This window comes from Ambystoma mexicanum, chromosome 6q (assembly GCF_040938575.1).
Source record: "Ambystoma mexicanum isolate Mex_15411 chromosome 6q, UKY_AmexF1_1, whole genome shotgun sequence".
In the NCBI taxonomy this organism is placed as follows: domain Eukaryota; kingdom Metazoa; phylum Chordata; class Amphibia; order Caudata; family Ambystomatidae; genus Ambystoma; species Ambystoma mexicanum.
This window is the reverse complement of record NC_090937.1, coordinates 235,890,247-235,914,795: the sequence shown is the minus strand read 5'-3', so window position 1 is coordinate 235,914,795 and position 24,549 is coordinate 235,890,247. Positions and strand designations below refer to the sequence as shown.

At 48.1% G+C, this 24,549-nt stretch overlaps 1 protein-coding gene across 1 annotated transcript in view; it reads right to left on the bottom strand.

The window, feature by feature from the left end:
- LOC138515934 (NACHT, LRR and PYD domains-containing protein 3-like) overlaps nucleotides 1-18,854 on the bottom strand; it is a 661,296-nt gene extending 642,442 nt beyond the window's left edge. The window contains exon 1 of the mRNA XM_069630701.1: nucleotides 18,430-18,854. Within this exon, the coding sequence (XP_069486802.1) occupies nucleotides 18,430-18,509 (80 nt within the window). The 5' untranslated portion in view covers nucleotides 18,510-18,854. The remainder of the gene's footprint in view (nucleotides 1-18,429) is intronic.
- Nucleotides 18,855-24,549: the final 5,695 nt, after the last annotated feature.

Below are 24,549 nucleotides of genomic sequence, written 5' to 3'. Positions count from 1 at the left end.
CCACCCAGCAGAGCCGCGTGTGAAACTTCCCGCGCACCCCTGTAAATGACGTACCCTAGTTTTTCGCGTGTAGGATTTCACGCGCACCCCTGGAATTCCCGTAGCCTAGCTTTTCGCGTGTGAAACTTCCCGCGCACCCCTGTAAATGACGTACCCTAGTTTTTCGCGTGTAGGATTTCACGCGCACCCCTGGAATTCCCGTAGCCTAGCTTTTCGCGTGTGAAACTTCCCGCGCACCCCTGTAAATGACGTACCCTGGCTTTTCGCGTGTGGAACTTCACACGCACCCCTGATATCGACGTGGCCAGGGCAATCGCGTGTGGGACTTCCCCGCACCCCGGGATACACGTACCCAGGGCAATCGCGCGAGTGACTTCTCGCGCAACCCGTTGTACACACACGCGCGAATTTTTGAACAGTGGGTGTCCATGTAAATGGCGTACACCTTTGCACATCATTAGTCCTTTGGGGTCACGGTATGGCCCATTGCTGTATGTGGGTGGTATTTGTTGGCGCAGGTTTTGGCGCACTTTCGTTGAGTGCGTCGGGACGCTACCGCCTGCTTACTTGTGGCGTACGTTTTTGGGCCTGTGCGCTGGTTTGATCGAGCGCTGTTTTGCCCTGTTCCAATCCATGAATACGTGTTGCCGGAGAGCGTGTGGGCGTTCCGCGCACTTGCCTCCTGTACTTCCCCGTGCCGCCTACATTCTTCCCCATTCCGAGTGTTGTGCCCCATTTTATTCCCCATTCCGAGTGTCCCGCCCTGTGTTCCGCCTACTTTAGAGCTGTGCGCTGCGCTCGGAGTGATAGCGCAGTGGCCGTGGCGCACGCCGTTGGTTGACCTGTGCGCCGGCGTGCGCCGCGCACTTTTTCAGCGCACGTCCTATGCTTTTCTTACGCACGGACTTCCATGAATCCACGTGCGCTGGTTTCCCTGCGCTTTTCGCTATTTTTCGGCGCAGCGCACGTATAGGCCCCTCTGCGCCGGAATTTTCGGCGCACATTTATTCCATGAATCGGCCTGTAAATGAGTGGGGATCAGGGGATCGAACCTGTGATGCTCCTGTCCTCTTGCTTCCAAAGCGAGCCCGTTGCCCCTTAGCTATTCCCCGAGACGTCTCACGACCCCTCAAGTGATAAGAAAGAAGGGGAAAAATAAGGAAAAGCAGCCGTGAAACGAATGTGGGCGTGTGTTCTCTGAACCAATCATTAGAAGAAAAAAGGATGACTTTTTTTAAGTGATATTGCTTTTTAGTTCACCTTTTATGGGAGTACTCATTTATTGTTATAGATGTATTACGTTTAAGCCAATAAAGAACATTGATTAACTCAAACTGTGTTCAGTTTAATTATTTTCAACCAGACCTGAAATGGTCTCGAGTTGTAGGACATTTATGAAAGCACTGGAACCATCCATGCTATGTGACGATATCCGCGAGGCACGTGTGGGATAATTGGCGAGCCTCCTGGTTCCTGTTCCATGCATTTACACACATTAGCAATTAGAAATATCTTAGTCATTCGCTCATTCTAAGCGTTCAAAATGGTGGCTGTTTTTTCAACGCTTTCCATTCAATGTCATTATCCTGACATAGTGACGTTTCCAATTCGGTCGCCTTCATATTTTTGGAAGCACTGACAGTCAAGCTCCAACTTTTTTGAATTAGAGTAGCTTGCAACTTAATTGCCTGTACAAAAACAAGCCGACAGACGTTCGTAGATTTCCTTTTAATTAGCGTTTTAATGAACGATAATCATCAGTTAATGGCATGCCACCCTTGTTGCAATTTACAGAGTGATTTCATTTCGCATTAAATGACGGTAGCAAGGCAGTATGCCTAGGGGTGTGCTATGTGAGGAACTTAATTATAATTAACGTAATATATTGACGTTTTAATGGGTGTTGGATGCCCTACCAGTCTGTATCTAAAAGGCTCAACTTTGTCACATGCCAGGGCATTTATCGCTACAGCCCTACTTCAAGGAACATAAAAGGGCAAAGCTAACAACATGTTTTTACTGCATGCAAGAAAACAAACAAAATACCCCTGGTAGCCCATAGCTGGTGGAATTTGACAGTTTCAACCTTAATAAGCACAGCAATATATGTGACTAGGAAGTGTGAGTTTAAGTTTGAGTTTAAGATCAGAGAGCTGACTGAGTTCATCCACTGCCCAGCTATGCCAACATACCCCACGACAATCCTTTGGCCAGAAGAGATGGAAGACTGCATTTAGCCCAATGGGACACTGCTTATTCTACTTAATACTGATGAGCCACATCATGACATACTTGACATTCCCACCCACAACTCGTGTGGTCTTCGCCCTGGTACTTTCAAGACTGGACTGTGCCAATATCCTATACACAGGCATCAACAATTACCCTTTGAATAATCACCAGAAATCACAATACACAGCAGCCTGGATCCTGCTAACACTGAAAAGATGGGAACACATCACGCCAGCAACACGGACCCTTCCCTGGAATCCAATTCAAAACCTTCTGCATCACTCAACGAGGCTTGGACCCAGAATGTACCTTGAAAAAGTACATTCCATATGTCTCAGGCAAGAGAGTATGATCCACGAGGTAACTTGAGTGATATTTCCCTGGCACAACAGGAAATGCCAAAGAGGGGCTCCATTTACAGTTTTGACCGCAAATCTATGCAGCACCTTGACCAAGAGTCAACTCATGAAAAGGTGCCTGGTCACTGGACCGCAAGAAGGAAAACAATGCCAACACAGACTCAGCACAAGGCTGGGACCAATTTAGAGATCAGGTATGCTAAATATTCAAACAGCAGCTGGCCAGTGAAAAAAAGACATAACCACGGGTCTAGGATTACAATCCTCAACCGGGGCACCTCAGCAACAGAATACATACTAGGCTGGTCATACCCACCCAAGGGCAAGTCAGCTTAAAATGAACAGGAATGCAAGTCATTATGCAATGTGCACAAACATACCCTTTCAGAACCACTTATTCAGATAAAAATACTGATAAAAGTGATCCCTCTTCAATACAACTCTCAAGGAGTACCTTTTGGTACTGCTTATTCAAAATGTGAATCAAATTATCACAAAATACAGAGAATGCCTTTTGGGTAAGGCTTATTCAAAAGATACACTGGAGCATACAGACAGAGGCATGTTACAATTACTATCTACCCCTTAACTAATCCACTCATCCGCCATCTTTCCACCTTATGCTTCCTACTAAACACCAGCCAGCCATAACACCACTGGAGTGGCATTTGAATAGCCACACCTCTAATCTAACACCCACCAATCTCCACAATTGGCTGATCAACCCTCCACAGCACAGCCCACTTCACACAATATGCAAAACAAAGGGGGTGTCTGCGAGTCTCTCTACCAGCACGAACACAGACCAGACACCTTTCTGAACGACCAAGCTAAAGTAGCTTTTGTCCTCTCCTATTTACGAGGGCACGCCGCGGACTGGTCTCTCCCGTTAGTGCTTAGGGACGACCCTTTACTGAGAAATTACCCAGGTTTTCAGCGTGAACTGGAAAAACTATTTGCCCATTGGACTCGAGATCAGGCCCTGGATGATGAGCTACTCTCTCTGCGACAGGGTGGTCAGGATCTAATCTCATATGTCGCCACATTCAATTGCTTAATAGCCGAATCAGGTTGGCAGAGGAGAAAAAAATAACGTCATTTTATCGAGGACTGAGAGGAGAATTAAAAGATGTCTTGGCGCAAGTAGTTAATCCTCCCGAAGATTGCAGTGAATACATCGACTTAACTATGCAACTAGACCACCAGTTACAGGATCGCAAGGCCGACCGAACCAGATCAGAGCATAGACCAGTGTATGTCCGACCAAAGGAAGCGTCCCATCGACAGGCCTCAGAAATACACTCAGAGCCCATGCAATTGGGTGTTCTCAGGGGACCACTCACCAAGGCGGAGCATCAGGAAAAACTTTGCTTATATTGCGGCCAATCTGGTCACTTCCTCCGGAACTGCACGAATAAACCCCCACGGAAGACAATGGGAGTACTAGATAACATAGGGGAAGACACAGGTGCGGTAGCAGAAAACTCCAACGCCCGGCAGATGTAGAGGTCGATCTGTCGAGCCAGGAACGGAGCACTCAGATCTCACATTTCAGTATTCCTGTGGCTTTGGTAGACCCTTCACAGCCCACCCAAATGCATGCCCTCAAGGCTTTCATAGACAGTGGGGCTTTTGGGAATTACCTGGACATAAACACCGCAAAGACCTTGGGATTAGCATTCCACCATAAGGACACCGCAGAAAGCGTGACAGCTGTGGATGGCACACAACTCCTTTCGGGACCAGTAACACAGTGTACTTCCACCATCACCTTAATCTGCCCAGATGGCCACAGAGAAAGTATTAGATTTGACCTTATCGCTGCACTCCAATTCCAGCTGATTCTTGGGATACCGTGGCTAGAGACGTACAACCCAAAGATAGATTGGCGAGCTCGAACCTTACTCTTTTCCAAAGAATGCACCTCTTGTTACGACATCAAAGGGATCAAAGGAAGCCCATTGTTAGTTTCACAGGAAAAGATAGCAGGTTTAGGCTTGGTGGGCACTTTGCCAGAGGAATACCAGGAGTTCCAGGATGTGTTCGCAAAGGAGCAAGCTAATACACTACCACCACATTGAGTTTACGACTGCCAGATCGACCTGCAACCAGGGGCACAAGTACCGTGCAGCCGCATTTATGCATTAACCGAGGAAAAAAAAAACTCAACTACGGACCTACTTGGATCAATACCTGGCCAATGGATTCATTAGACCATCTAAGCCACCAGCCGCCTCCCCACTCTTCTTCGTACCAAAGAAAGAGGAGGACGTAAGAACGTGTATTGATTACCGGGCCCTAAGTCAAGTCACCATAAAAAATAAGTACATGTTACCTCTGATACCAGTACTCATAGACCAGGTGAGACAAGCAAAGATTTTCACTAAGCTAGACTTACGCGGCGCATATCACCTGGTACGCATGAAGAAAGGGGACGAGTGGAAGACTGCGTTCCGTACCCGCTATGGCTTGTACGAATACCAGGTCATGCCCTTTGGGCTTTGCAATGCCCCGGCTGCGTTCCAGCATTTTATGAATGATGTGTTACTGGAACTCCGCGATGTCTGCGCAGTCATCTACATCCATGACATTCTGATCTACTCCACTACTCCCCAAGAGCACATAACCCACGTGCGAGCTGTACTCCGCAAACTGCGTGAAAACCAACTATACGCAAAGCTAGTAAAATGCTCCTTCCACGTCACCGAGGTGGAGTTTCTGGGATATGTACTGACACCACAGGGGATCAAGATGGACAAAAGAAAAGTGGAGGCAATCCTCACTTGGTCCTCACCCACGTCTGTAAAGGGAGTACAGAGTTTCCTAGGGTTTGCAAACTTTTATCAGTGCTTCGTACAAGGATTCTCACATATTGTACATCCAATAACGTCCTTGCTGCGCAAACACCGAAAGTTTGAATGGACACCAGCGGCGGAAGAAGCTTTCCGAGCTCTCAAGGAAAAATTCACCTCAGCTCCAATTCTGCAACACCCACAGCCCGATTTAACGTACATCGTGGAAACAGACGCTTCAAGCATTGCCATGGGGGCCGTATTGTCTCAACAAAATCCTGAAACCGGATGCCTTCACCACATTGCGTTTTGGTCAAGGAAATTTTCCCCAGCAGAATTAAACTATGCAATTTCTGATAAAGAGCTCCTAGCAATCAAAAGCACACCGTGTGAATGGCGACATTACTTACTAGGAGCAAAACACATATCACAATAATAACAGATCATCGGAACTTGCAATACTTACGCTCAGCAAAAGCTCAGTCTTCTAGGCAGCTCCGTTGGGCCCTATCCTTAAAGGAGTACGACTTTGTAATCACCTACCGCCTCGGAGTTAAGAACAGGAAAGCGGATGCGTTATCCCGCATTGGCACAGGAGAGGAAGTCTACAATGCCCCTAAGCCGGTGGAGATCATACCCAGCCATAAAATTCTCAGCCTCTGCATCGGCCCATCTCTGTTAAATACTCAGCAGGAAACAATAAAAGAAAATATGTCTGAAGAAGACCTACTGGCTAGGGAGATCAGTTCATCATTCAAGACAAACTACCATACTACCAAAAACGCCTCTACGTTCCAAATAAGGATCTGCAACAAGCAATCATATCAGACTACCACAATTCGCTGTTAGAAGCCCATCCGAGTACAGCCAAAACCATGAAGAAAGTAAGCAAATCTTATTGGTGGCCAACTTGGCGAGAAGATATTGCCACCTACATAGGCACCTGTGAGGTGTGTGCACAATACAAAACATCCAGGCAAAAACCAGCCGGCCTCCTTCAGCCAATCACCATTCCGCTAGCGCTCTGGCACACAGTATCAATGGACTCTACCACTGATCTACCTCCTAACTCAGGTTATAATACAATGCCGGTCAAGTGGCACAGCGAGTAGAGTGCTCGCTTTGACATCCGTGCAGAGCCTGCTAATGGAGGTTTGAATCCCGGCAGGGCCAAACTCAGCCTTTCATCCTTCCAAGGTTGATAAATGAGCACCACACACCGTGGGTAATAATAAGCAGCGCTCAGATACCTCAGGGTTCGTAGCGCTATATAAATGCCAAATTATTATTATTATTATTAATACCATCATCGTAGTAGTGGACCTCTTCTCCAAAATGGCCCATTTCATAGCTCTAAAGCATGGGTGCACAACATACGGCCCGCGGGCCAGTTGCGTCCCGCCATGCCCTTTTGACCGGCCCGCGAGGCACAAAGACTTTCCTAATGGAGGGCGGCCCGCGGCCATTAGGAAAGTCTTTGTTGTCTTCCGGGCCGGTGAAAACACTGGCCCTCATTGGCTCAGCACACACACGCATCACGTCGCTCCTACGAGCCACGTAATGCGTGTGTGCTGCACCAATGGAGGGCCAGCACTACGGCTGGCGTGGTCCATAAGGCTTGATGCCGGAAGGCATTTCAGCCTTGGACCACGCCAGCCGTAGTACGATTCCAGCTTACCTGCCTGCCTTCCAGCACGTCTCCGGTAAGTGGTCTGTTTGTGTTTGTGTGTCGGGTTTGTTTTGCTTTATGTTTGTGTGTGTATGTTGCGGGGGGTGTGTGTCGGATGTGTATGAATGTTTGTATTTGAATGTATTTTGTGTGTATGTTGAGATGCGGGGGTGGGAGGAGGTGTCGGATGTGTGTGTTTGAATGTATTTTGTGTGTATGTTGAGATGCGGGGGTGGGGGGGTGTGTCGGATGTGTATGAATGTTTGTATTTGAATGTATTTTGTGTGTATGTTGCGTGTATGTTGCGATGCGGGGGTGGGGGGGTGTGTCGGATGTGTATGAATGTTTGTGTTTGAATGTATTTTGTGTGTATGTTGAGATGCGGGGGTGTGTCGGATGTGTATGAATGTTTGTGTTTGAATGTATTTTGTGTGTATGTTGAGATGCGGGGGTGGGGGGATGTGTCGGATGTGTATGAATGTTTGTATTTGAATGTATTTTGTGTGTATGTTGAGATGCGGGGGTGGGGGGGGTGTCGGATGTGTATGAATGTTTGTGTTTGAATGTATTTTGTGTGTATGTTGAGATGCGGGGGTGGGGGGGTGTGTCGGATGTGTATGAATGTATTTGAATGTATTTTGTGTGTATGTTGAGATGTGGGGGGTGTGTGAATGTTTGTATTTGAATGTATTTTGTGTGTATGTTGAGATGTGGGGGTGTGTGAATGTTTGTATTTGAATGTTTTTTGTGTGTATGTTGAGATGTGGGGGGTGTGTGAATGTTTGTATTTGAATGTATTTTGTGTGTATGTTGAGATGTGGGGGGGTGTGTGAATGTTTGTATTTGAATGTATTTTGTGTGTATGTTGAGATGCGGGGTGGGTGGGTGTTGGATGTGTATGAATGTTTTGATTTGAATGTTTTTTGTGTGCTGAGTTGGGGGTGGGGGTTCGGGTCTGTATGGGTGCTTGTTTGAGAGTTTGCTGATTTGGGGGGGGGGGGTTCGGGTCTGTATGGGTGCATGTTTGTGTGTGTGCTGAGTTGGGGGGTGGGGTGTTCGGGTCTGTATGGGTGCATGTTTGTGTGCTGGGGTGGGGGGTTCGGGTCTGTATGGGTGTATGTTTGTGTGTGTGCTGAGTTGGGGGGTGGGGGTTCGGGTCTGTATTGGTGCATGTGTGTGTGTGTGCTGAGTTGGGGGTGAGGGGGCCATGGGGCATAGTGTTTGGTTGGGGGTGAGGAGGCCATGGGGCATAGTGTTTGGTTGGGGGTGAGGGGGCCATGGGGGATAGTGTTTGGTTGGGGGTGAGGGGGCCATGGGGCATAGTGTTTGGTTGGGGGTGAGGGACATGGGGCATAGTGTTTGGTTGGGGGTGAGGGGGCCATGGGGCATAGTGTTTGGTTGGGGGTGAGGGGGCCATGGGGCATAGTGTTTAGTTGGGGGTGAGGGGGCCATGGGGCATAGTGTTTGGTTGGGGGTGAGGGGGCCATGGGGCATAGTGTTTGGTTGGGGGGTGAGGGGGCCATGGGGCATAGTGTTTGGTTGGGGGTGAGGAGGCCATGGGGCATAGTGTTTGGTTGGGGGTGAGGAGGCCATGGGGCATAGTGTTTGGTTGGGGGTGAGGGGGACATGGGGGATAGTGTTTGGTTGGGGGTGAGGGGGCCATGAGGCATAGTGTCTGGTTGGGGGTGAGGGACATGGGGCATAGTGTTTGGTTGGGGGTGAGGGGGCCATGGTGCATAGTGTTTGGTTGGGGGTGAGGGGGCCATGGGGCATAGTGTTTGGTTGGGGGTGAGGAGGCCATGGGGCATAGTGTTTGGTTGGGGGTGAGGGACATGGGGCATAGTGTTTGGTTGGGGGTGAGGGGGCCATGGGGCATAGTGTTTGGTTGGGGGTGAGGGGGCCATGGGGCATAGTGTTTGGTTGGGGGTGAGGGGGCCATGGGGCATAGTGTTTGCTTGGGGGTGAGGGACATGGGGCATAGTGTATCTAGGGTCAATAAAATATATATAAGTTAATTAAACAGGCAAGATACAATAACTAAATAGAAATAAATTATAACAATGGAAAATGTGTAGTACAAAATGTAAGTTTGAAATGCAAATAAAAATCGTTACCCCTCAAAAACATTCTTTTTCCATGTGTTTAGTACAAATTGGGGGTTTAAAAAGCCTCCTGCCACGCCCCGCCTACCGCCCCGCCCACATTTACTTTTCAGCCCAATATAGCCCTCATGTAAGGTTCTTTCGGCCCTCTGTCAAAAATCAGTTGTGCACCCCTGCTCTAAAGGGTATTCCCTCAGCTCAGACCATGGTGCAGGTTTTTCTAGACCGAATCGTCAAGTTACATGGATTTCCTACCATAATCGTTTCTGACAGAGGCAGCCAATTTGTATCTCGTTTTTGGAAAGAATGTTGTGCCCTGGCAAGAGTAGAAGTCCGTCTGTCTTCTAGTCATCACCCTCAAACGGACGGCCAAACCGAGCGCACAAACCAGACCATGGAACAGTATTCACGCTGCCAAACAAGCCAAAGCTGGACAGAAATTCTATGGATGGCAGAGTATGCCTACAACAACTCAACACATTCATCAACCCAAGCAACACCCTTCTTTACTATATATGGTCGAAACCCCAGAACGTCGGTCTACGATCTGCCAGAAAAGATTGAAATGCCCGCAGTAAAGAATCTACATGCCAGCATCATGAAAGCAACCAGAGAAGCCAGCAGGAACCTACAGCAAGCCAAAGAAAAACAGAAAAGAAACGCTGATCGCCATCGACGAAAAGCCCCAGATTATCAAGTGGGAGACTCAGTCTGGCTGGCAACTAGATACATTGCTTTAAAGGGTCCCAAGAAATTTTAGCCTAGGTACATCGGCCCATATACAATAGAAAAAGTAATTAATCCAGCAGCCATGAGACTGGCGTTACCTCAACATATGCGTATATATTCCGTATTTCACGTGTCACTATTAAAACCAGCACACCCAGGAACCCGAACTTCCACACCTCCCGCACCCATACAAGTGGGTGAAGAAGCACCAGAATATGAAGTAAAGAACATGGGGGGGATGGGCCACGTATTACCGCGGCTCCCCTGCTAGAGCGGTACACTGCAGAGGAACAGAGAAGACCTCTACGCTGTTGACAAGAGGGGCCACGGAAAAAAGGGAGACCTGCGGTACGGGGCCGAAGGTGAGAAGGAAGGGACGTACCACAGGCAGCAAGGCGGGCGGCGCGCGCTGCAGAAACAGGAGTGCAGACAAATATGGATCTCCGAGTGCAGAATCCAGATGCACTCCAAGCCAGAAAGCGTTCTTTCTGCAGGTCTGCTCCAGCAATCAGGTCCTATATAGGGCAAATATCCCTTGGAGCTATGCCAGCATATGGCTACTGGCCACCCAAATGGCTGACCTGTGCCGACAGCCACTTTGCACCTATTTACGTGGCTTCCTGCTGCCTCTCCCATTGTTAGAGTTTTCTCTCCTGCTTTGAAGAGAGGGAGAGACACTGGGGATTCGGTGCTGGCGCCAGCCGCCTATTACCACCTTTTGCCGGGTCCTGCATCCCCTCCCTGTAAGGCTTTTTCTGGGAGTCCTGCAGGAAGAGAGGTCAGGGGGGGAAGGCGGGTGGTGTGGTTTATGGCCACCTTTCTTCCCGCTTGTTAGGCAGAAACCTGTGCAGTTCCCTTAGGGACCACTGCAAAAGATTTAGGACTACAGGTGGTTGGCAGTAAACCCAATTGGTAGCAGTCTGTACCACCCAGATTTACCTGGTAGCTGTGGCTGAGCAGTTAGACTTCTCTCAAGATGAGTTAGGCAGTATATAGAGGATACACAATAGGTACAAAGATACAGTAGCACAAGCAAACACTGACCAGAGCTTTGGTGTAAAAGAATATAATAGTTTATTTAAAGACACACTTGTAAATTACACTAGCACAAAAAGAGGTAAGTAAATTCAACACACAGTCACTATTATATATATACAACCCTGATTACTTATTAGACAAGTCTTAATGAGAAACACCACTTATTTTCAGACAGAGGTGAGCGCTTAACATAAGATGGCACTCTAATAAGTTATAGAAAATGGGAGGTAAAAGGCAGAGTTAGGAAAGCACACAATTTTAATACTTTTCAAAGAACCACAGTGAGGCAGGTTAGGCAAAGTCTACTGGAGAGCAAGGGAATTCAAATGCCAGGCCCACTCTTAGGGAGAGCAAGCATGTCCAGGATCACACAGTGGGGTTTTGCCCAAAGAGTCTTTGTAGATAGTTCACAAAAGATTGAGATCAAGTCAGGAAAAGTTAGTTAACGGGCCCCAAGCTAACCCAGGTTAGAAAGTCGAGGATTTACTGTCACCCCGAACGATCTGTCGCAAGGGAAGCCAGGCGGGACACAGTACCTGAAATGGGAAGAACGCTCCAGCGGGGGCAGTATTCCTGGCAGCGGGTGCAAGTCGGTGTTTCGTCCAGAGGAAGAGGAGGTCTCGGCGTGGAGGAAAGATGAAGGTCGTTGCACTGCCAGGGAAGAAACCAGTCGCGGAGTTTTCCGGTTACAAGGTACTACCCTTTTCTTCTTTTCTTCGCAGTAGTGGTAAACCGTGGTTTTCTGGTTGCCGGGGTGCTTGGCACAGGCAAGGCGGCCATGAGATGGTCCAGGAAGGCGAAAAGACAGGCAAACTGGTTATCCCCACCAGTCAAAGGAAGAAGACTCTCCGGACTGGAGATCTCCTCTGTCGTCGGGAAAAGTGGTGAGACGGTTCTGCAGGGCTCCATCGGTGGTGTCGTCGTTGCAGGTCGGCTCGGCTTCTCCCTCCTCGGATTCTTTAGGTCCTGTGGCAACTTCTGAAGTTCCAGTCCCCAAAGCCCTGCTTTTATGCAGAAAACCCCCATTCATTCAGCCTAGCTGTCACCAAACATGCTAAGTGGTGAGCCGGGCGGCTCACCACTTGGGCCAATCACACAAGAGTGCGACTTGAGTTGCCAAGGCAACTCAGTCCAGGGTGCCTAAACCCCCTCCCATACCCCCTGTGGTACCCAGACAGAGTGGCACCACTTTTGGAGGCTTCTGTGGAGAAGCCCGCCAAAAAGTGGAACAAAGGGCTCGACTTGGGTTGGAGTCACAGAAGCGAACACAAACGCCATTTTGGAACCAAGTTTCGGCAAAAAATACCAACCGGTGAATTTATATTCATTTAATAAACCGGCGGTATGTTCGAGGCTATATTAAAAAGTGGTAGCCTCGAACAATGGGAAAATCCCATAGGAATATATTCGCGGTCGAATATAAAAAGTAGTATCCACTGCCACCAGCCAAAACTCGGTCGGGGGGGACTGGACAGTGCCCCCTCGAACAACAGACCCCGGGGCAATCGAATTGCCCCGACCAGTACGTCCACAATATGATGCTTTGTACTGGTTCTGTTCACAATTTAAGACTAGTAAAGCCAATGGTGACTTTACATGCCCTGGGAGACAGTAGTCAGTCCCAGGGTATGAAGTCTATGTTTGGGGGTCGCTATGACACCCCTGGCTTACTGCACGGAGGGTGCTGTGTAACCCACATATCAAAAACACATTAAACCCTATGGGGTAAAGGACCCCATAGCCCATAGAACACATACACAGTCAAAGGAACACCTCAAATCATGTCTAAGAGTGGGAGAAAAAGAGTCTCACTCTTAGCAGGAGAAAAAAAGAAACCCCGAAAAATCCAGCAAAGCTGCTGGGGGACTTACTAGGTTTGGGAAATTAGCCTTTACAGAGAATTCTCCCTAACACTCCCCCCCCAGACTAAGGGACAGGAGGATTTAATCCACTCCTGGATGAATCTCATACCTCTAGTCGATGACATACATCCTAGAGAGACCATCAGCATTTTGGTGGTGACACCCTGACTTATGTTCAGTGGTAGAGTCAAAGGTTTTCCTTTGTAAGCTATATGACCTACAAACCCTTTGAGGAACATTAGTCTTTTTAAAGTTATAGGGGATCTGGTTGACCAGTCCCTCAGAAGTTGGTACAACTTCAGAACCTCTGTTAGGCTTTTTTAAGGGGTGCTTATAAAGGATTCCCTTAGATCTAGAGGGACCTCCAGAGGTCCTCACCACCTCTCTGTTGGGAGAAGGTTGGGTTTTAGGCCTCTTGGTTGGAGGGGATGGAGATAAGCAAGGTACATGCTTCTCCTTCCTCTTAGATCTACCTTTACCTACTTTAGGAGTTTCCCCCTTAAGACTAGGAATTGGGTTGGAGTCTTCTGTGGAAGGTCCAAAAGTCTGAAGGTTTTTGGCCTTAGACTTTTCTTTTCTGGTTTTCCACCAGCACTGAGAAATACCAGTTCTCTTAGGCCTAGTTAGGGTTCCACTAGGTCTATCCACCTCTTCCTCAGAAGCAGGGGGGTCACAGACTCTAGAACTGGGGGAACAATGTTGGAGCTTGGTTGGGGCTCCCATTTCCCTAACATTTTAGCCTGAAATTTGCCTGGGTCAGAGGTCAACTTACCAACACCAGGGCTTGTAGTGGGGTTCTCAGTAGAGGTTCACACAGGCTTAGAAGGGTTCCTTAAGGTGGCCTCTCTAGCCAATTAGGTTTGGTTCTGGGTCTCCAGGCTGGGAGGCCTGGGGGTACTGGATACTACTCCTAGAGTTCTTAGGTCATTCCCCAACAGGACTCTCCCAGGCACCTCAGTCTGAACACTGACAGGAATCTTCACTGTCATGTTATTACACTAAATGAGGGCTGATAGAATTGGAACCATTTGGACAGGGCCTCCAGACTTCTTAGTGGGACCTTTGGGTGCCTTAGCAACATCCTCGGGACTGAAAAAGCTTTCATCCACTAGGGTTCTGCTGGCCCCAGAGTCTCGCCTGACAGGAGTATCCTGGCCATTGACAAGAACACTGTCAATATGATAAACTTTAGAGTTTTCTGGTATGGAGTTGTACACACTCCTATTCTGATCACTAACCAGACCCATGGACTCTACTGTTACACTTGCTTGAAAACCCAAAGGTTCTTCAGCAAAGACTTCAAAGTGAGCACTAGCCATTTGGACTTCCTCCTCAGGAGTGAAGGCTAAGGAGACTGTGCTGATCCCTGTAGGTTTACCCTTACATCTGGGATCTCCTTCGATGTGGTCAGTGGCCCCACAGAGATAGCATGTTCCAAATGCTCTCTGAAAGGGTGGCTTGGCCTGACCGCCTTCTGGTTTGTGACCAGAAGGTACACTAGCCTGTTGTGGTTCACCCTGGGGCTTACCCTGGTTATTTGGTTTTTTTGGGCCCTCTTTGGGTTGGGAGGTATTAGAAATCTCTTGGTTCTCTTTTGGTTGCTGCTTTTCCTCATCCTTTTTCTGAGTAACCCCTGAATCCTTGTGAGTGGCCCTGTTGGCAACCCACAAGCAAGCAGCCTTAGCTAGTTTTCTAGGATCTAATTCCTTTGAATCAGCCAAGTACTGTCTGAGCTCAGGAGAGCAGGCATCATAAATTGACTCCAACATAACAAGATTTCTCATTCCCTCATAAGTGTTCACCTTGTAACCCTTAATCCATCCCTCTAAGTTTTTCAAACTTTCACTCATCCTGGTATCCCAAGGGGTACCATCATTCTTTTTGAGGGTCCTAAACCTCTTAAGGTACTGGGAAGGGGTCTTCCCAAATCTAGCTATCAAAGCTAGCTTCACACATTCATAATCCTTCTTATCCTCCTCCCCCAACTCCATTACCACATCAGTTGCAACAGGGGGGAGCCTAGAGAACAACCAGGAAAGTAACTCATTTCCTGTAATGTTCTGGAGCCCATGATTATATTCAAACAAACTCAACCAATCCAACACATCCAACTTAGGCTCATACATACCCACCAACTCCTTAGGCATCCAGGGTCTTTTGGGACTGGAACTCGAGGATTCGGAGAGAGAAGCACTTTCCACATTTTTTTCATTTCTAGCTCATGGTTGAGCTCCATTTCTCTGAGCCTTAGTTCTTGGTGCCATTGTTCTGTTTGAGCACTAATTCTTTTGAATTCTAATTCAAGCTTCATTTTTTCTAGTTCCATATATTGGGGAGTAAGTGTGGGACCTGGTAAAGGTCCAGTAGGTACAGCTGGCAGGGCAGGTAGGGGCCCAGGGGAGACAACTCTATCATCTTCCCCCTCCTCTTCTGCTTCTGACTCACAGTTATCAATACTAACATTCATATCAATATCATTGCTGTTATCTACAGTTGCTGAAGTGGTAGGTTCCTCTGAACCACCATCCAGACTTTGGTTTGCTAACAACCTTTCTATTAGCTCCATTTTCTTGCCTTTAGTCAGGAGATTCTTATGCTTACAGAGAACTCTTAAACAATCAGCAGTTTTTGTAGCAAGGGACTCTTGACCATAACTTTCCATAGTTGACAGGTTAGAAAATAACTTCTTTAGTGCTAAGCTTTGTGGTTAGTTGCACTAAGGTATCTATAAGCACACTAAAATGTATACTCAATACAAATCCCACCGCTGTATACCAGTGTTAGGCAGAAACCTGTGCAGTTCCCTTAGGGACCACTGCAAAAGATTTAGGACTACAGGTGGTTGGCAGTAAACCCAATTGGTAGCAGTGTGTTCCACCCAGATTTACCTGGTAGCTGTGGCTGAGCAGTCAGACTTCTCTCAAGATGAGTTAGGCAGTATATAGAGGATACACAATAGGTACAAAGATACAGTAGCACAAGCAAACACTGACCAGAGCTTTGGTGTAAAAGTATATAATTATTTATTTAAAGACACACTTGTAAATTACACTAGCACAAAAAGAGGTAAGTAAATTCAACACACAGTTACTATTATATACATACAACCCTGATTACTTATTAGACAAGTCTTAATGAGAAACACCACTTATTTTCAGACAGGGGTGAGCGCTTAACATAAGATGGCACTCTAATAAGTTACAGAAAAGTGGAGGGAAAAGGCAGAGTTAGGAAAGCACACAATTTCAATACTTTTCAAAGAACCACAGTGAGGCAGGTTAGGCAAAGTCTACTGGAGAGCAAGGGAATTCAAATGCCAGGCCCACTCTTAGAGAGAGCAAGCGAAATGTGTCCAGGATCACACAGTGGGGTTATGCCCAAAGAGTCTTTGTAGATAGCTCACAAAAGATTGAGATCAAGTCAGGAAAAGTTAGTTAACGGGCCCCAGGCTAACTCAGGTTAGAAAGTCGAGGATTTACTGTCACCCCGAACGATCTGTCGCAAGGGAAGCCAGGCGGGACACAGTACCTGAAATGGGAAGAACGCTCCAGCGGGGGCAGTTGTTCCTGGCAGCGGGTGCAAGTCAGTGTTTCGTCCAGAGGAAGAGGAGGTCTCGACGTGGAGGAAAGATGAAGGTCGTTGCACTGCCAGGGAAGAAACCAGCCGGGGAGTTTTCCGGTTACAAGGTACTACCCTTTTCTTCGCGGTAGTGGTAAACCGTGGTGTTCCGGTTGCCGGGGTGCTTGGCACAGGCAAGGCGGCCACGAGATGGTCCAGGAAGGCGAAAAGACGGGCAAACTGGTTATCCCCACCAGTCAAAAGAAGAAGACTCTCCGGACTGGAGATCTCCTCTGTCGTCGGTAAAAGTGGTGAGACGGTTCTGCAGGGCTCCACCGGTGGTGTCGTTGTTGCAGGTCGGCTTGGCTTCTCCCTCCTCGGATTCTTTAGGTCCTGTGGCGACTTCTGAAGTTCCAGTCCCCAAAGCCCTGCTCTTATGCAGAAAACCCCCATTCATTCAGCCTAGCTGTCACTCAAACATGCTAAGTGGTGAGCAGGGCGGCTCACCACTTGGGCCAATCACACAAGAGTGCGACTTGAGTTGCCGAGGCAACTCAGTCCAGGGTGCCTAAACCCCCTCTCAAACCCCCTGTGGTACCCAGACAGAGTGGCACCACTTTTGGAGGCTTCTGTGGAGAAGCCCGCCAAAAAGTGGAACAAAGGGCTCGACTTGGGTTGGAGTCACAGAAGCGAACACAAACGCCATTTTGGAACCAAGTTTCGGCAAAAAAATACCAACCGGTGAATTTATATTAATTTAATAAACCGGCAGTATGTTCGAGGCTATATTAAAAAGTGGTAGCCTCGAACAATGGGAAAATCCTATAGGAATAAATTTGCGGTCAAATATAAAAAGTAGTATCCACTGCCACCAGCCAAAACTCGGTCGGGGGGGATTGGACAGTGCCCCCTCGAACAACAGACCCCGGGGAAATCGAATTGCCCCGGCCAGTACGTCCACAATATGATGGTTTGTACTGGTTCTGTTCACAATTTAAGACTAGTAAAGCCAATGTTGACTTTACATGCCCTAGGAGACAGTAGTCAGTCCCAGGGTATGGAGTCTATGTTTGTGGGTCGCTACAACACCCATGGGTTACTGCACGGAGGGTGCTGTGTAACCCACATATCAAAAACACATTAAACCTTATGGGGTAAAGGACCCCATAGCCCATAGAACACATACAAAGTCAAAGGAACACCTCAAATCATGTCTAAGAGTGGGAGAAAAAGAGTCTCACCCTTAGCAGGAGAAAAAAATAAACCCCAAAAATCCAGCAAAGCTGCTGGGCGACTCACTAGGTTTGGGAAATTAGCCTTTACAGAGAATTCTCCCTAACACTGCTTTACCTCCTCTGTACTCCGTGTGCAACTCCCCAATCTTAAGGGCCTGTGCCCTTGACCTATAAGAGTGTGTCCCTTGATTCCGCGGCGCTGGACACTGTACAAGCAAGGTAAAGATCTAGGCAAGAACTGGGGCCGGGCCATACAAGAGCGGTGGACCTGGCAACCATCTTTACAATGTACTATCATGTTCACCAGCCGATATGGGTATTATTATCCTAGCAGGCAAAAAGAAATCTACAAATATGAAGCGACGGCAAATGTGATCAAAACGGTCTGCTATAAAAAGCAAAGAAAAAAAACACTTAACAACTAATATAAGAGTCTGTCAAATGTCAGTGCATTGGGAAAGTGGGCTGGTCATGGCACGTGTCATGCCACACCAGCGGAATGGCTTTTTACTATTCCCATGCTCTTAATATACACTATTTTAAGTTACCGTCCCTTTAATTAAAACGCCCCCCCCCCACCTTCCTCTACCAGGTAGAACCTCCAAAAAGCGCATCCAACCTACGTGCTTAGCTCCACCACCATACTCGAGCATGTTTTGCTCACTACGGAAGTCTATTTTTAGGCCTGGCTGGTTTGTGAGCTCTGCGTTATGGTTTCAAGATCGACAGTATCTCGGTTAAGAAGTCAGGGTACACGACGGTACAGAATTCACTATACACTTTTCTATGAAATGTACTGAACGTTGTAGCCCATTGGCATTTGCGTGGCGCCGCGCCTGTTGCCAGCCCTTACCCTTGGGGATTCCACTGGAAAGCCCCACCGTCCTCCACGGTGTGCCCAACAGCGCCTCCTCCAGGACCCCTTGGCTCCATGTCATGCCCATGGATGTCTGTAGAGAGTCGGAGCACTGGCACACGCAGGCGCAGTGCTCATGTCGGCCTCCCTGGTGTCCCCAGACTCGTCGTATGAAAAGACACTGCCACACCCCGTCGCCCTGCTAGTGGAGTCTGGAGGCCACACAGCACCCTCCACGAAGAGAAGGAGGATTCGGTCTGGCGGCCGATGTCAGGTGCCGAGGGCGAGGGAACGGTTCCTCCTCTGCCACAGCCGGAAGCCCTGCAGCCTGAGCTCGGGTCAGAATAGGGAAGCTGGCAGTGTTTTGACGCCCGACAGTTGTCTACTTTTTCCATATCTGGCATCCGCCTGCGCCACCAAAGTGAAAGTATAACATTCCCGGAAGTCTCGAAGCCGATGGGTGGCAGCAGGGCTTTAAGTGGGGTAAGAAATCGAGGGGGGGCCTCATTTGGGGGCGTGGCTTGTGGGGGGCGTGGCCTAAAACGTACGCAAATCGTAAGGTATACACACACATATATATGCATGTTATATATCTGTGTGCGTACCTTACTATGGTTTGTGTACTTTGCAAGCCATCATTTCTAAACATAGAAATATGTATTTCTATGTTTAGAAAAGATGGCTTGCAAAGTACACAAACCATAGTAAGGTACGCACACAGATATATAACATGCATATATATGTGTGTGTGCATACCTTACGGTTTGCCTACTTTTCAGGCCATTTTTTTTTAAAAACATTTCGGTTTTTATAAAAGATGGCTTTGAAAGTACACAATTCAAGCCATCTTTTATAAAGCTTTGACTACGGACAAAATTGTCCGTCGGCAAAGCTTTATAAAAGATGGCTTGAATTGTGTACTTTTCAAGCCATCTTTCGTAAACCTCGAAAAATGTCAAGGAATCCCCAGGTTCGCCGAGGGTTAAAGACGCCTCGGCGACCTGGGTAAACAAAGGGACAGTAACTGCCTCTGGTGACCCCTCGCGCGAGAGGTCACCAGAGGCAGTTACTATGATTTACAGAAGTGGCAGCCAGGCACAGCATCGCTGTGGTTGGCTGCCACTTCTGTCAGATCGCCTGACTTCATGGCAGGCGCATCACCCGTCGCGGCTGCCGCCGCGACGGGATAATGCATCCCGCCAATGTTGCGTGCGGTGGGACGGGGGCCCCGGCAGGGCCCCGGCTCAGTCCCACTTTTTGGAGACTGCCGGGGCCCGGCCCCGGCAGGCCCCGGCCCACTTAAAGCCCTGGGTGGCAGGGCTGGGGAGCGGGAAACAACACTCGCAGCTGCCGAGATAACGGATAGTTCAGACATAACATCCCATGCCAAGGATATATTAAACAAAATTACATGGTGTACAATTAGATATAGCGTTGCAAACACTTAACATTGGATATTTTGATCACATTTGAGAGTTGGCAAAACACATACATTTAAGACCCAGACCGTGGGGCACTGGGTGTGATATACACCTAACACTATATTAGTCCAGCAAGATCATATACCACTAATGTTCTATTTTTTTTTACTGATCCCAATTTGAGCTTACAGGCAGTGCACCGGATCACAGCTTCGCTGTGTCCACATTAAGTGTGCCACCCATAATGCAGGAACACAGCTTCACAAAAGATGGATCTCTGGTCTACATGCACTTGTGCAATAGTTCTTTCACTTGTTAAATGCCTGGGAATGGACTTCTTTCTGTCCATATGCCATAGTTCCCAACCTTTTTTGTCACCAAGGCGGGTGAAAACAACCGATTTTCTTTTTGGCGAGTGAGAGGCCCATAGAAGTGAATGGGCGTATGAGGGACTTGGCGGGTGATTCATCTGCTTTCAAGGCCTGGCAAATGTCTGTCCAATACCTATGTGCAAGCCAAAACTGTTGGCCTTGTGATTGGTTATTTAAGGGTTTCAGTGCAAGGAACAGAGGCATTGAGAAATATATTGCTTATAAAATCATCTGGCTAAAGACACACATGACAAGATTTTTATTACACCAGGAGCTCATTTACAGAGGCAATCAAGTAATAAAACACTCAAAAGAATGCTCAGATATAACACTGGTTGGCCCTATACAGCAAACACATTTGGTGTTACTTTGTGATAGAGCTTGCTCAAAGAGTTCCAGAAAGATTATGTTCTGGTGGCGAGGGGCAGGTAGTTGGTGGTAATGCCATAGGCATTAAATAACCATGGCTAATCATTGGGTGGTAAATGACCAAACACGCCCATAGGATGTGTGTTTCTCCTCACATTTATCTCCATCCTATCTGTGTACCACTACATGAGTTCTGGCTAGTACCTAATTTTAATTTTTTTTTTATTTATTGGTCATGTAGTTAAACAAGTAACTTTTGGCCTTAATCATGGACATACATATGAAAAAAAGTAAAATATCAAAATAAAAAAAATGCATACAAATAAAATATAACACTTCATACAGATTTCATAAGAGTGTATCCATTTCATAAAAAAGTAAATTTAAAAAGGGTCCCGAATAAAAGGAATCATAAAATCATCACATTAATTTCATTTACACTTAGAAAAAGGTAAGATACTTCCCCCATTCATAAACTTATGACATAGGATTTTCTAAGTGCTAATTCTATGTCAAGACGGAGGCGAGCATTATGCTTCATCTTCTCATTTATTTGCTCTCCAGCAGTTTCAACAAAATCAATAAAACAAACACATTTGTTTTAAAAAAATGTTTTTCAAAACTTCCTTTAAAACTTAATTTCCCATCAACCCTAGGTCCCTGTTCCCAGTGTCCTGGTCATGTGACCTAGTCCTTCCTCTTCCTGTAACCTCCTCTTCTTTTCCTGCTCTCCAGAGATAAGTACCCTTTTCATCTAGCTGCGTAATTCCACAGCATTTGTATAAGGGTAGTAGACGAAGTGACTGTATATATATTTAAAATTTACATTAGCATATAGCATGCAAGCGCAGGGACCGTGCAGCGTAAAATTCCAAAGTTGGGAATTAGGTTTAATTTGATTTTACAGTGCGGCGGCCCCGTGCTGCATTTCCAGCACATTAGGGGTTCGCCAGAACGTTGATATCCCACATCGTGAAGGAACGAATCCGGAGGAGTCTATCAAGATCTCCTCGCGGCGCGGACCGCGAGCGAGGTCTTGGCCCCCACACCTCAACGTGAGCCTGTCAGCGCCGCAACCCGCTCCCTGGAGCGCGAGCACAGCGGCGGCCCCCACCCTTGGGGGGGCGGAGTGGAGCTCGAACAGAGCCCCGCTCGCTGCCCCCACCCTCACGGGGGAGGAGCCTAATGCTGAGAGATCGGCATTAGGATTGGAAGACCATGCGGCCCCCTCCGTTGGGAAGGATGGGCCAAAACGCTCAGTAACGTTTCGCTGGCATTGCGCCCCGGTCTCCTGTCAGTGACAATCGTATTAGTTGCCTCGAGAGACATGGAGACTATAAAGGTCTCAATTACAGCATATATTACAGCGTTACTGCTCAGACAGAGCACGTTATCATTACAGTGCCCAACACTGACTATTACAGAAGCTGCCTAGCAGCACAGGTGCAGCTTCAAGTGGAGAGTGATTAGTGGACGTGCCAAGACACCTACACAGGTATTACAAGGCACCAGCCAGCACGAATCATGGCTGAATATGAATGGGGTGAGGAGGAGCTAGAAGCCACATATGCTGAAGACTTGGCTCAAAGCTTCAAGGATGTGCTAGGTGAATCACTCGTAGAGGCAGTGGCTCTTGGGGTCAGACCCCTGCAGGAACGCCTGCATACAATTGAATCCTTCCTGAGTCAAAGAGATAGAAGCACCACACCACGAGCAAGCACGTCCACAAGGGCTGCGCCAGAGGGCCCTCAGGGGTGTAGTACGGCCCGGTAGAGCACAAACTCTTCTGACCCCCCGGGCCAACGCGAAGGGGTAGATCCAAAGGCCCCAGAGGCATCCGCCGCTTTCCTTAGGCTAAAAGAAACCTTCATGTCCAAGTCGGGGGTGCCATGCCTCATGACCCCCTACCCAGGGGAAGAAAATATGGGAGACACAGAGGAAGAGATCCCTCAGGAAGAGGAAGTCGCAGAATCTCCTACATCCTCGCAGGAGGAAGGTGAGAAGGAAGGAGATGAAGGGAGCTTACCACCTCCAAAAAAGAGACTGACAAAACTGAACAATATTGAGGAGGAGACCTCCGATATGTTTCAGCCAGAGGAGACCAGAAACACAAAATCCTCAGAGTGGGTGCCCTCTTCAAGAGTGGCGCGATATATGACACAAAGACTTCAAAAAGCACTTGAGAAGGAGGTGAGGCAAAGGATGAGGGCGGAATGCCCCAGACCGGAACTCCCAGGAAAGGTGGCAGAAGCACCGGAATTAGATCCCAAAATGCTAGCTTTTGTGGCTAAATCAAACAAGGATCCTAGAAAAGGGATCGATCGCTCCTGGAGGAGTTGCCAGGAGAAGGTCCTGGATCTAGCTGGCCCACTGGCAAAGATTATGGACCTGGCAGAGCGAGCGAAGGATACAGGGGAGGAGATTGACCCAAAGGTGTTGGCAAACTGGACTCAAAGAGCCGTATGTCTGTTAGGGAACGCAAACTGTGCGATATCCTCAGAGCGCAGAAGAGGATTACTCCTGAAAATAGACCAGAAATTAGGAGACCTATCCTCTTACGAGGCAGGCGAGGCGGCACAGGGCCTGCTTTTCGATGAAACATTCGGAAAGGAGATGGGGAGGTTCATAGGGACCTACACCTCGCTGGAAAAGGCACAGGTCTCAATAAGAAAGATCTTCCCCGGAAGAGTTTTTGGAGGGACCGGTCGATAAAGAGGCCGAGCGGCCGGTCGCCATCAAACGTCCAGAAGGCCTCAGTCAAACAGAGCGCAATACTGGGAGGATAGGAAACCGGACACGTTCTTCCAACCCAGAGGTCGCTTCCCCAGAGGAAGGCGAGGCAGAGGACAAGGAAGAGGACAGTACGTCCCCACAGGTGAGAGCGTCCACATATCCTTTGGTAGGGGGGAGGACAGCGAAGTGCTGGGAAAACTGGCGCGCGCTTTCCAACGACGCTTGGGTGCTACAGTCAGTCAGAGGCCTGCATATACAATTTACCCAGACCCCAACCCAGTGCAATGCTCTCAGACCAATAGTAACAGCGTGAACAGAGAAAGATTTGTTACACGCAGAACTACAGATTTTAGCGAAGAAGCAAGCTATCGAGCCTTGCAGAGCTCTGAGGTTCATCAGCAATATGTTCCTGGTCCACAGAAAAGAAAAAGTGAGACCAGTCATAAATTTGAGGGACATGAACAAATGGGTAGTCTACAACCATTTCAAAATGGAAGGGACTCACCAGTTGAGAGACACACTCAGGCAAGGCGACTGGCTCGCCAGAATAGACCTGAAAGATGCATATCTCACGATCCCAGTAGAAAAAGAATACCGATCCTTCCTGGCGTTCGACTGGGACGGGCAATTCTGGCAATTTGCCATGATGCCGTTCGGACTAGCGTCCGCTCCCTGGGCGTTTACGAAACTGATGAAGCCAGTAGCAGCAGCGATCAGGGAGTAAGGAATACGGATCATCATCTACCTGGACGATATCCTGATAATGGCAAGCAGCGAAGATGTTCTTCGCTACCAGACCAGCTGGGTGGCGAACCTCCTAACCTCTCTGGGATTCCTTGTGAATAGAGAGAAGTCAGAGATGGTGCCAGTAAAGAGGATAGAGTTCCTGGGCTTTATTATAGATACCAGGACAGCGACCCTGGAGCTGCCGAACAGGAAGATCAGAGACATAAAAAGAGAGATAAGGAACTGTCTCGGCAGCCCAACTACATCACTACGAACGATAGCGCGGATTGTGGGCCTGTTAGTGGCATCCATCCAAGCGATATTTCCGGGACCCCTGCATCACCTTCAGCAAGGGCTCAACTACCACCAGCTAGTGCCGCTAGACCGAGAGTCCAGAACAGAGCTAGAGTGGTGGCTCCAGAACATGGAGGAATGGAACGGCAGAGCCATTTTTGGTGATCGCCCGGACATAGTCATAGAATCAGATGCCAGCAAGG